Source organism: Lactuca sativa, chromosome 6 (genome assembly GCF_002870075.4).
Source record: "Lactuca sativa cultivar Salinas chromosome 6, Lsat_Salinas_v11, whole genome shotgun sequence".
Taxonomy (NCBI): Eukaryota; Viridiplantae; Streptophyta; class Magnoliopsida; order Asterales; family Asteraceae; genus Lactuca; species Lactuca sativa.
In genome coordinates this window covers 90,172,829-90,185,596 of record NC_056628.2, presented here as the reverse complement: position 1 = coordinate 90,185,596, position 12,768 = coordinate 90,172,829, and the positions used below count along the sequence as shown (strand labels likewise).

Sequence of the window (12,768 nt, the reverse complement as noted above, 5' to 3'; positions counted from 1 at the left end):
TTCATCATATCGAGTGACCGGCACAGATTTCTCTACTTCAAGTCTCCTCTAAAAAAAATCAATTGGCTCCAAGGGTATTTTCCGTCTTGTATTTTAATAAACTAAAATTTTGTAGGCACAAGCCAACCCACAAATACGACTTAGTTTACACCCACAGTTGGCCTCAGTTATATTTTGAAATTTTGGTCGATCTAATTCTTGGAGCATTTTTTGTAAACCATGTTGTGAAACCTTACATAATAAGCTTTTGAAAATGTCTATAGTGTGGAAATGCTTTACTTGGATTCAGCTTTTTTCAAGGTTTCCTTTTATGGTTGTGTATTGTGATTCAACTGTCTTGTCAATATACTCAAAAAATCTATGCAACTTGAAGTGATTTGAATCTAAGTAGTTTTTAAATCTAGCATGTTGACTCTCGACTCTATTATTCGTGTGGTTGCCGAAGTGTAAAACTTTGTTTGTCCATAAAGATGAAAACATTTCCTTGTATAATTGAAAGGAACTGAAAAATAAAAAAATAATCAATAAGGAAATATGTAATAATTCATAATGATATAAACTGTAATTATTCATAATGATGTAAACTCTATTTGTCCATAATGATATAAACTGTAATTATTCATAAAGTAAATAATTAATAATTCATAAAGAAATATGTAATAAAATAATTCATAAAGTAAATATTTAATAATTTGTGTCTAATTTGTTTTGTAAAATAAATATCTAATAATTCATAAAGTAAATATGTAATAAAGTAATTCTATTTGTCCATATGTAATTGTTCATAAAGTAAACATCTAACGGTTCAAGGAGCGGACACAAGTGCATAAACATGTAATAAAGTACTTTATAAATTAAATATCTAATAATTCATAAAGTAAATATGTAATAAAGTAATTGCAACCTTATAAATGCATGTTTATGTACTTGTGACCGTCCTTACCCATTGGATGAAACTAGAAGTCCACACTTCTCTTTTTCTTCTCCTTTTAATGATTATTTAAAAATTTTGGCACTATTAAATAAAAGTAATTAAATTTTATGTTTTTTCAATGTTATAATACAAAATTTTAATTTATAAGGTTTACTGCTTTGCTCATCGCACCATGGTAAATCCCTTACCGTGTCGTGGTGCTTGCATTTCAGCAAATCCTTCGTGATTTCATTCTAGTTTGGGGAAAATTTTCTTGTAATTTCAAAGACTCATAACTTCTTCGTTCTAAATCAATTTTCAGTTATCTATCTATCTATCCATCCATGTGAAGGTGGGGATGAGTGTTACAATTCCATCAAGTCACTTTAGACTATCTTTTTATAGCTCTTATAACTATTAAGCCACAAACTTGGCCCAAAAAGCATAAAATTCTCATTTTATCCTTTATGACCTAAATGCACCATCTCTTGAATTTCTTCTCTTGAACTCCCTTATCTAAACTTATTAAAGTGGCTTAGACTTATCTTGACTCATTTCATAAAGTTACCTCTTCTCGATTAATGAAATTCCTCTAAATGACCAAATTTCCCTTTTGGTAAATTATTTACCCAAAGTCAAAATAATTTTTGGGTTCTTACAAATATCATTCCTTCGGTTACGAGCCTCTGGAAATCCTCATCCAACTTTCTGAAACGAATGACATCATATATTCAATGTTTATATAGGCTTGTCAGGGATACACGTTGTGCTCCATTATTGGTAGTGTCACGTCTAAGTGTTTCACCCAAATCACGCCACATGTCATGTCTACCCACTTGTCGACATACACATCCACGTATCCCATAGGCACGACATGCGCACCACGTCTTTGCTTCGTCACTCATCCAAGAATTGCCACATCTTTTACCCTTGCTACACGTGTTCATTACCCAAACACGTTCACACGTCGCACCTATCATTTAGACGTGCCATGTTTTATCATCGACTTCCGTTGAATTTGACTTTGACCAAGCGTGTCACATCCTAACCATTACGCGGTACATTCTTCATTTTCTTCAAAGGTAATGAATTTTGAAAAGCATCGTGTAAATTATAATCAATACTTAGATTTTTCGGTACTGAAAACTCTCTCTTTTTCTCCCCCTAAGAAGAGTTTGTCCTTGGAATCTCTTGGTTGTTTTCTTAATCATATCACAAGTTTTCTAGTATAGTGTTGGTACTTAGGTTGAAACAAACCTAACATTCGGCGAATCATCTGTGAACTACTGTTCGGCGGGAAGCTCGTTTATGTTCATTTATTTCATAAATGAATGAACATGAACACAAATTCTCATTCGTTTAGTTAGATGAACGAACATAAACAGTGGTCTGATTCGTACATTTATGTTTGTGAACATTCATTTATTTTTTTTTACGTTCATTTATGTTTGCGTGTTTAAGTGTATATATGCTCAATTGTTTTTTATTATGTTACTATATTATATGTTCATTTATGTTCAATTGTGTTTGTTCACCTTTGTTCGTTTATGTTTGTTTAGCATGTTCACTAATATAAACGAACGAATGAACAAAGTATTTTGTTAAATGAACAAACATGAACAAGAAAACTCATTCGTGTTCATTCGTTTGTTCAGCTAACTTAATCGAATGAACATGAACAAGTCCGTGTTCATGTTCATGTTCGTTTGGTTTGTTTACAACTCTCGGTACTAACAATATGTGCTTAAGTGTTATGCATTATAGTTTTCAATTACTATGTGATCAAAGTATGCTTATTGCTTTGGTCGAAAAATGACTTAGAAAATATCAATCGAATTGTATGAGAGGTTGTGGTGTTAAAATCAATGTGAATGTGAAAATGAAAGGGACATGAGTGATCTTACAAGGAAAGCCCTTGATCCTTGCTTGGATCTCTAACATAAAACCTTGGGAGGTGATAATGATCACCTGCCTTATTTAATCTTATTAATCAAAATGTAAATTATAGAAATGTGTTTGAGAATACATGTACAAGTCATTCAATTGCTATAGATATGTGTTCTATGATTTATACATGAGTATTTATGGCCTAGGTTGACTAACAAGATGTTCGATATTCTTGGGATACTTTTGAACATGACCTTGCGTGTTGCCTTGACTAAGTGACTTGATATTTTAAGCTTTGACTAGAGCAATTCTTTAGTGTAGACGCACCTTGTGTTTACCATTTCTACACATTTAAATAATAAACAAGAAATATATCCGTTGATCTTGTAGGGAAATAATATTAGTAATAATTAGGATCCTGACTTGTTACAACATATGAATCAGGATCCTGATTTTATTTTAAGATCTGGGATCCTAGACATATTTCAGGATCTTGACCCCTAACACTTATGATTGATATATTGTGTGATTTATGTGCATGCTCACTAAGTGTTTTCGCTTACTAGGTGTTTATTAACATTTTTTTCATAAATTAAGTGATTCGGCCTGACTACATCGCTCTAGACAAGAGTACCTTAGACTTTTATGACTATTTAAGACTTTTGATTTTATGCTTTTAAATGATGTTTGAAAAGATATAATATTATAATTTAATACTATAATTATATAAGAAAAATATTTCCATTGGATTGTTATTTGAGTTATTCAAGTTTTTATAAATGAAAGAATTGTGTTTTATGAGTTTTACAAAGAAATTGTTAATTAAATTATGATGAGTTTTAGTTAAAGGGTTTCACTTAGCATTTTTATATTTCCACTTAAAAAGTAAGTGTTTAGACCTTTTTACCCTTGAACTTAATATTGGAAACTTACCAAGTATTTGTTTTGGTTTGGGTAGTCCTGTCGTTAATGATTAGGAAATTAAACATGTCTTGGACGACAAGCAATAATTAGATAAATAAGAGGGTTAGTTTCAAGAGTTCTAGAATCAAATGGAATAGAATTAAAAAGAAACGAAAGAAGAAGAATATGTGTACATGACATTGAGCAATTAGGATGTAACATCGAGATCCTAGAGGTACGAATAAATTAAGTAAAATATAGATTTGAAGGGGGTCACAACGTGAAGGAAGCACCCTCACTTCGTGACATGATCATGTTATGTGGATTGAACCATTGAAGTGTCACGATGTGACTCTATAAGGGTCACGTCGTGACACCTAATTAAATGGAAACCCTAATTTTTGGATTTTGGACCCTATTTAAAGGAAGTGAAGGGTTAGGGTTTCTTCCATTCTCAGGCTCCATCACCTCCAAACCAGAAAAAGGAAACCTAATCCCTCTCCTCTATTTTTAGCTTATTTTGGTACTTGTGCATGCTTTTGATGGAAGAAAGAGCCATTGGAAGAGTAATGAACGCATTGGCCAATTTTGAGCTTCATTTTGAGCAAGTTTGGACCTTTATAAGTGTGTACATTTGGAAATGGTAGAGTAATGAACGCATTGGCCAACTTTATGGATCCTCGAGGTCCTATGTTTATCATATTGTGTAGATTTGGAAATGAAATGTGTTTTGGACCCTTGTATGTGAATTTTGGTGATTTTCTTCATTTTGACCCAAAATAAGATCTAGAGATGCATGTCCATAAAGCATCGATTTTTAGGTTTATTTTAGATTTATAAGACCCTCTAGAAAGTTGGATTGCATAAGCTAAAGGATTAGGACTGAATGCATTAAGATGCCCATTTTGTGTGGGTCACGACGTGACCATTTGGTGGTTACAACGTGGTGAATAGATTTTCCCTGACTGTTTTGGACTGGCTCTTTCACGACGTGAGGCTATGGCCATCATGATGTGACGATGGCCTGAATCATTTATGAGTGGATTTGAGTTGAGTTGAATCATAACTGAGTGGGGACTAGGTGGGATCTGATTTCATGACGTGACCATGAGGTAATGTAAATGCTGACCGTGGACTTTGACCGTGACCATTGACTTATTGACCTTGTTTGACTTTTGTCAAAATGTCTAGTTTTGGAAGTTAGACTAAGGTGAGACCTTTCTTGATTTGATAGGTGTGATGAAGTGTTGTTTGCATGGCAGTGAGCTATTTTAGTTGATCTCGTGAGACAGATGAGTTTTCTCACTAGACTGTGTAGGATGCTAGTTGTCTTTTTGACTCTTGCATGTGTATGTCGGGTTGGACCCATGTATTATATGTTACGTTGGAAACCCATTTATTTGTATGTTGGGCTAGGCCCATTTATATGTTAGGTTGGGCCTATTTATTATGCGTTGGACTTGGCCCATTTATATGAATGTTTGGTTGGGCTCATTGGCATGATTGGGTTGGGCCCATTTGTATGGTATGTGGTATTTTAGGGAACTCACTAAGCTTTATGCTTACGGTTTGTGGTTTAAATATATTTCAGGTACTTCCAGTTCCAAAGGGAAGGGTCCGACGTGACTGCACATAATCCCCTTATGATTTCCGCATCGATGAATATTTACTCTGATGATTTTGATACATTGTATTATGATTGATTTTGAGACACATGATGTATGAGTTTGATGATTTAAAAAACGAAAACTTTTATTAGTATTTTGGGACGTTACACAAGATCTCCACATGAGGTGTAAAGGAAAGAACAAATTGAAAACTTACCATGTATTCAAAGATGATTATTGATGAAGAACCAACAAATCTTTCTCTCAATGAAAAAGCAATGGTGAACAGTAGTGATGAAGCAATGACAAATGCATCATGGAAGCAACATCAGGTGATTCTCTTGAAACCGTATAGTCAAGGATATTTCTCCACTCTCCAAATTTAAACTAAGGGGTAAAAGGGTCTAAACACTTATTTTTTAAGTGGGTGGATAAAGTTATCAAGTGGAAATATCATGACCCCAATATATGCTTTTTGTTCAATAATTATTTAACTATAACTAAACTTTTATTATACTTCAAATGATTACAAAACAATCAAACAACAACACCGAGAAAAATGTTTCAAAAAAGAAGTTGAAAATTATATGGCATGGGAACTTAAAAGGAAATGTTACGTTTAAGGGGTATTTCAAAACAGATTATTAACGTATTAGAACATGCACAATGGTGCAAGTTTAAGATCTTGCAAAGAAATGCCAACTCAGCCTCGTTCATCAAGTCTTGGAAAGAGAAATTAACGAGCCATCTAATTTTGATTGGTTTTAGTATTTAATTTGATTGTTTGATTAAAATAATAACATAAAATCACCTGTAAGTTTTACAGATATAAAAAGACCCAATGTGGCACAAGCCACAAAGTCTTTTTTTAGTGGCATTGCAAACTCTTTTTGATAGCCCATTGTGGATGGTCTTAGCAGTTCCACTACTATAAATTAAAAAAAATGTTTGAATAAAAATAACTTATAACAGTGGCAAATACTAATAAATCATTTTTTCATAAGTTAACTCACGTATTAACTTATAACAGTGGCAAATACTAATAAATCATTTTTTCATAAGTTAACTCACGTATTAACTTATAAGGTAATAAATTGTTAGAGTTTTTTTTTTCTTAGAACACCGCCTTAATCTATGTTGGGTTGATATCACTTGGGCAACTCCTACTCTTTCCCTATATACTCTCATTCTCTCAAATCCCTGTTGGGTTTCTCTCAACTTAATTAGGATTTAGGATAATGATTTTGGGGGAGAACACAGTGATCCTTTCTCGCTATGGTTGTAATTATTTCCCACCATATGTTGTGTTTCTTGTTGGTGTTTTCTCTTCTTTCTTCGGTTATTGTGTTCTCTAGCTTCCTATCACCCGGACTGTTCTTGAATTGTCTTAGTGGGCTGTAATTTGTTCACGAAGTTTCAGTTGTTGCTAATTCCTTGGGAAGTGACTCTTTCTTTTATTTATACGCTGATTCAACTAGTAAAACCTCCAGGATTTCTTTCTGTTACTTTTCTGTTTTGTTTAATTATAGGATTTATTTTAGGTTTTGACTGAATTGTTTTGAATTTTGAAGGTTTGTCACGATGAATATATAATGAGAGACAAAGAATATATGTTCAAAACAACCATTTTAATGAATTTATCGCATGAGCTGTTAATAAAAACGGCTTTTGCATTAAAAACATGACACTAATACTTTTTAGAGATAACAAATGCTAATGCTAAAGACATGGAGGGAATAATGTGGGTACACATAGAGGGAATAAGCCAGATCCTTGGGAAGATAATTTGTGGCGAGAGTTGACTATATATAATTATATTCATTTTTATTTTTACATGCTCACCCCTGGCAATGGCATACCCAAAATTTATTTGTTGCTTCCCACTCTCTATTCCCTTGAAAAGAAAAAAAAAAACCTCGTCTCTCTTCTCAAAGGGAAACAGATTATAGGAGAGATAGAGATAGAGATTATAGATGTACTAAACGTACATATACACACACCATCTTGTTTTTATGTTCTTTTCCGCTATTGATATATAAAGGTTACGAAAGTTAACCTCTTTTTCAAAACCTTAAAAAAAACGGTGTGAATCATATTACACATTGTAATCTCTCTCACTTTCTGCACTGAATTTGGCTATTTGATATTTTCTCCATTTTTAATGGAGAAAATATCATCTGATAATATTCGTGGACTTATTCTAGCTCTGGCATCAAGTATATTTATTGGGTCTAGCTTTATTATCAAGAAAAAGGGTCTCATTAAGGCTGGTGCTTCTGGAACCAGAGCAGGTTCAAATCCTAGTTCTTTTTTCTCTTTTCTCTTTTTCTTTGTGTTTTAGATACTATAAATGTGTATATAAAGGACTATATGCCATATATGTTATGTTGCTCAACTTAATCATGAATCATTGTCAATCCAAAACCTTGGTTTAATTTTAATCTTCGTGTACGTCAATATTCAATCCTAATACCATATATTTTAAGAGTTGAGGTTACACAAAAACTATATTGTTAAAATAATATTGCATAACAATTTAAATCGTGATCATTTGTATACACTTTAGAAGCAGCAACTTTTATGTTATATAAAAACTTATTGCTATGGGGAACTGTTTCAGGTTCAGGAGGCCACTCATACTTGAAGCAACCTATGTGGTGGGTTGGGATGACTAGCAGTAAGTACCAATTGCATCCCTATTGGCTTTTATTTGTCTATAAACAAAAGGACTTTTTATATAACTTTGTCTATTTACCATCCATATTGTTGCTTGATAATTAGATCTTTATGATAATTTTTTCTTTTTCATTTATGAAATTGCAGTGATATTCGGCGAAATAGCAAATTTTGCAGCATATGCATTTGCTCCGGCTATTCTTGTTACCCCTTTGGGAGCTTTAAGCATAATTGTCAGGTATATTTGCTATTTGGTATCATTTTCGTTCCAATAATTGTTATTATTTTGCAATTTGGAATCTAGGAAAGCTTATAATTAATAAGGTGAGATTTTTATGCTTGTTTATATATAATATGTGCAGCGCAGTTTTGGCACATTATTTTTTGGGGGAACGGATGCATATATTTGGTATGGTAGGGTGTGTGCTTTGCTTGGTGGGTTCAACCACAATTGTGTTGCATGCTCCACACGAGACGCAAGTTAGTTCAGTCAAACAAGTGTGGAACTACGCGACCGAGCCAGGTATCCTTAATTATTCATGTGATGCTTGGCGTGCTAATGAGTAATATATAGGATATGTTTTTCACTAACCTTTATTTAGCAAAAACATATTATCACAAACTTTCTCCAATGCATAATCTTTCCAAAAACTTTTTCTAAAAATTAAATAATTGATCCGCATATATTTGTTTGCCAATTTTTAAGCATGCATCGATCATATGTCTAAAAAGGAGTTACTTAGGTTAACATTTAAAAAATTGATAACATTTATCAAGTATAAGTATGTAGTTATAACAGTGAAATATTATTGAAGGAATAGGGCAATATTGTGAAGACAAATTGATAAAAACTTAGATAAAAATGAGTGGTTGGAGTATATTACGAAAATTTGATATATTCTAATGGCACTAAGTTTTTTAAGACTATTTCAAATATCAAATTACAAAATTACGATTAGAATTGCTCTAAGAAACCATTTTGGCCATGTTTCTCTGTTTGTGACGTCGCATTTGGGGATATAAAAGAAAAAGGTAAATGTTGACAAACATGTTTAGTGTTAGGACTTAATAGAAAACCTCTTTTCTCTGACTTTAGTTCTTTCTGCATTAAGGGGAAAAGAAACATTCATACCAGATTAAGTCATGTCGATATTATCATATTAAGTAAACAAGAAACAACATTTTGGTACTACATTATAATGGATAATTGTATGGTTTTAACAGGCTTTATAGTCTACGCGTCATTTGTATTTGTTCTTGTTGGCATACTCATTTACTATTACCAGCCACTTTATGGGCGAACTCATCTAATCATATATGTCGGAATCTGCTCTCTTACGGGATCATTGACGGTTTGTCTTCTGTTTATATTTTATTTTCTTTTCATTCTTCATTAATATTTATCACTCTCCTAATGTTCTAAAAAATGTAGGTCATGTGTGTGAAAGCAGTTGGAATTGCCATTAAGCTATCTTTTTCAGGACATAATCAGTTTATATACTTCGAAACATGGATTTTTACCTTGCTACTTCTTGGTTTTTGTCTTATGCAACTAAACTATTTGAACAAGGTATGTTGGACATGACTTTGTTATAACTATAGCGTAAAAAATGTAGGAAAACATTATTGTAGTGTAGCCCTAGTCCAAAATTTTTTATTATTATCATGAAATCTTGATGTTCTTAAATTCGAAGGGTTGTTTTCACTTTTCAGGCACTAGACACGTTTAATACAAATGTGGTTTCTCCGGTGTACTATGTCATGTTTACTACCCTCACCATCCTCGCTAGCATAATCATGTTCAAGGTGATTCTCAATGCCCCATTTGTTATACAAGACATAACAAACGATGATGTATTGTGTATTAAAGTAGGATTGGGATAGACTAATGTCTATAGGACAAATTGCAACTTTTTGTCCCATCTAAAAAGGTGTGGCATGGACTTTTCTCTGTATCTTTTGAATATGCAGAAGACATGAATGTCATCACCACTATCATCAAAAATATACTTATAAATCTTTCCCGTCTCATCTACTTCAGTCTAGACTAGTCCAGTCTGGTCTAATCCAATCGTGTGATATGTAACAGACTCTCCACTTTAGTCTAGTCTACTCATGTTTTGCCATGTGTAACAAACACAACCAAATCAAAAAATAACAAAAAGTTTTACTTCCATTTATTATGGAACTTTCTGATCAAATTTGTGATCGTTGGCATGATGACAGGACTGGAATGATCAGAATGGAACACAGATTGCTATGGAATTTTGTGGTTTTGTGACAATTTTATGTGGGACTTTTCTTCTTCACAAAACTAAGGATATGGTGGGTTCACGTGTGGGTCCAAATCTATTGGACACAAGTACAAACACGAGTGCAAGGAACTCCAGCCAGCTGGAACTCTGACATGACAAAGTATGATTGTAGTAGAAGTCACATAGCTAGAGGTATTGTTAATAGTAACGCAATAGAACACTCATAAAAGGCAGCCGAATGTTACAAATGGGTTAAATTATCTTCAGGAAGCGAAAATTCTTTGCTTATGTTCTATACTAAAATTTGTAAATGCAATTTTTCGAACCATATTAAGTATGTATCTCATTTCTTTAAACTTTGTTTCTGTTTACAAAATTCATGTAATAAAAATCAATCTCAAAACTGAAATATTAAGATTTCATCCTTTTTGGTTATGGAGTTGAACATCAAGAAAACGGAGATTTTTTGGCCCTCCTGTGATGGTAGGAAGCTTCATGCCGATTTATTCCCAACGGATATAGGGAGACCTTATTTGGGGGTGAAGCTCCTTGGGGGGCTGTTAGCAGAGACGCAGGGTTTATTAACGGGCTGACCATGAAGAGAGCGGTCAATGCTGTTGATTTGACGGGCCTTCTTCCACAACTATGTGACCCGCATAGTGAGCTCTATTTGCTTGGATCATGTATGGGCATTGCAAAAACTTTTCTTTGGTTTAAGGACATGTCAGCCGATACACATAGAAGAGGCAGCGTTATTCTTTGACAAAGGATTGCGCAGGTCTATCGAGGATATGGTGGTATGTGGAGGCCCCTTCTTTGGAGACATTCAGTGGCGCTTGGCTTCCTTACCTATTCGTTTCGATGGTTTGGGTTTGTACTCGGCCTACAAGGTTTCCTCCTACGCATTTGTTGCATCGAGGGCCCAATCTTGGGCATTACAAGACCACATCTTACGTGACAGTGGCATATGTGGTTTGGATCGAATTATCTATGTGCTATGACTCGTCTTCGCAATACGATTCCAGGATTTGACTGTAGCGGTTTCACTAATAAGGACACCGCCCCCCTAACCATCGAAACGCCTGGAATCGTGGCATATGGAGCTATTTTAGTGTGAACTTGAATACGTGAACTTGAATACGTGAACATAATTTGTTCGATCCAAACCACATATGCCACCATAATTTGTATTTGAGTCGAAATTTTATGGAGCTATTTTAGTGTGAACTTGAATACGTGAACATAATTTGTTCGAGTTCAAATACAAAAAGGTGCTTGAATACTAAAAAGTGTCAAGCTTGAACTTATACGGACTCGATTCTAGCTTTAATTAAGTCTATCAAGCACCATGTTATCTATTAACTATAACTAGACAAGCAACATCTAGCGTTGCATATAAATTGAATTAATTAGTTAAAATATTGATATATTATTAAAAATAACTTAAAAAAATTTGGTTCGTAGACCATAAAGATTAAATTTATTTCTTGTAAGTAGTAAAATTGAATTTATTGGAACGCTTTCATATAGAAAATTAAAGACATTTAATATATTCATTAAAAAATCACGTATTATAATTAATTAATATTGTTAACTAATTTTAAATGTTATAATTTATATCTAAGTAGATGTTTTCTTTTATTATTTTTTTTATATATTTAACATTAATTAACCAGTTTTTATAATTATTATTATTATAAAGAAATTAAAAAGTAATAAGAGTTTTAAATGTATCTTGAAATATATATATATATATATATATATATATATATATATATATATATTATAAAGAAATTAAAAAGTCATAAGAGTTTTAAATGTATCTTGTAATATATATATATATATATATATATATATATATATATATATATATATATATATATATATATATATATATATATATATATATAGGGTTATGTTATATTGTTTTTGTTAAGTATTGTGTGCCTATGTCAATGATTGTAAGCCAATCATTTGTGGTAAATTAAGAAAGTAATTTTCTTTTAATATTAAATAGAAAAAAATCAAATAAATGGACTTTAATCAATTGACCGGTCAATCAAGGGTAGAATGATACATTGCTCGTCATCTAATATGGAAACGGTTCCAATAATCCCAAATATCTCGCATACTCCGAAAATCAAAAACCCACTTCCTTCGGAGATTGAAAAACATTCTGATTTGTTGTAATCAATCTTCAAAATCGAAAGATTCTTTGAAGGTTTTTCGTATAAATATCGACATTTAACCCTAGAAGACGGAATCGGCATTTGGGGGCTTACATTAACGGGATTCTGCAAGAATGAGGAGTACATGATCAAGTTCATTCAAGTCAAAGTTCAAGAACACAGCAGAAACGACCTTGAATCTTGAAGATGACAACGATGATTTCGTTGGTGAACCTGAAGGCAACATTTTTTTGTGGTATTTAATGGTTTTTTAGTTCGAAAAATGTAGTATAGTGTAAGAGGTGTATTTGAAATCAGTTATGCATGTATGAGTTGTGGTCTGGAAGAAGAATGTGTCA

At 32.8% G+C, this 12,768-nt stretch overlaps 1 protein-coding gene across 1 annotated transcript; it reads left to right on the top strand.

Moving 5' to 3' along the window:
• The first annotated feature begins 7,277 nt into the window (after positions 1-7,277).
• LOC111912051 (probable magnesium transporter NIPA1) lies at positions 7,278-10,557 on the top strand. Its single transcript, XM_023907801.3, has 8 exons — positions 7,278-7,601; positions 7,931-7,987; positions 8,134-8,224; positions 8,349-8,509; positions 9,211-9,338; positions 9,419-9,556; positions 9,700-9,792; positions 10,213-10,557. The coding sequence occupies exons 1-8, from the start codon at positions 7,472-7,474 to the stop codon at positions 10,390-10,392; spliced, it is 978 nt and encodes a 325-aa protein (XP_023763569.1). The 5' UTR covers positions 7,278-7,471; the 3' UTR covers positions 10,393-10,557.
• Positions 10,558-12,768: the final 2,211 nt, after the last annotated feature.

What these genes read in the sequence shown, in the direction of transcription:
- LOC111912051 (XM_023907801.3), top strand. Translation starts at nt 7,472, where the DNA reads ATGGAGAAAATATCATCTGATAATATTCGTGGACTTATTCTAGCTCTG. An exon ending in GTGGGTTGGGATGACTAGCA is followed by an intron (nt 7,988 to 8,133) that starts GTAAGTACCAAT and finishes ATGAAATTGCAG; the next exon opens with TGATATTCGGCGAAATAGCA. An exon ending in GCTTTAAGCATAATTGTCAG is followed by an intron (nt 8,225 to 8,348) that starts GTATATTTGCTA and finishes TAATATGTGCAG; the next exon opens with CGCAGTTTTGGCACATTATT.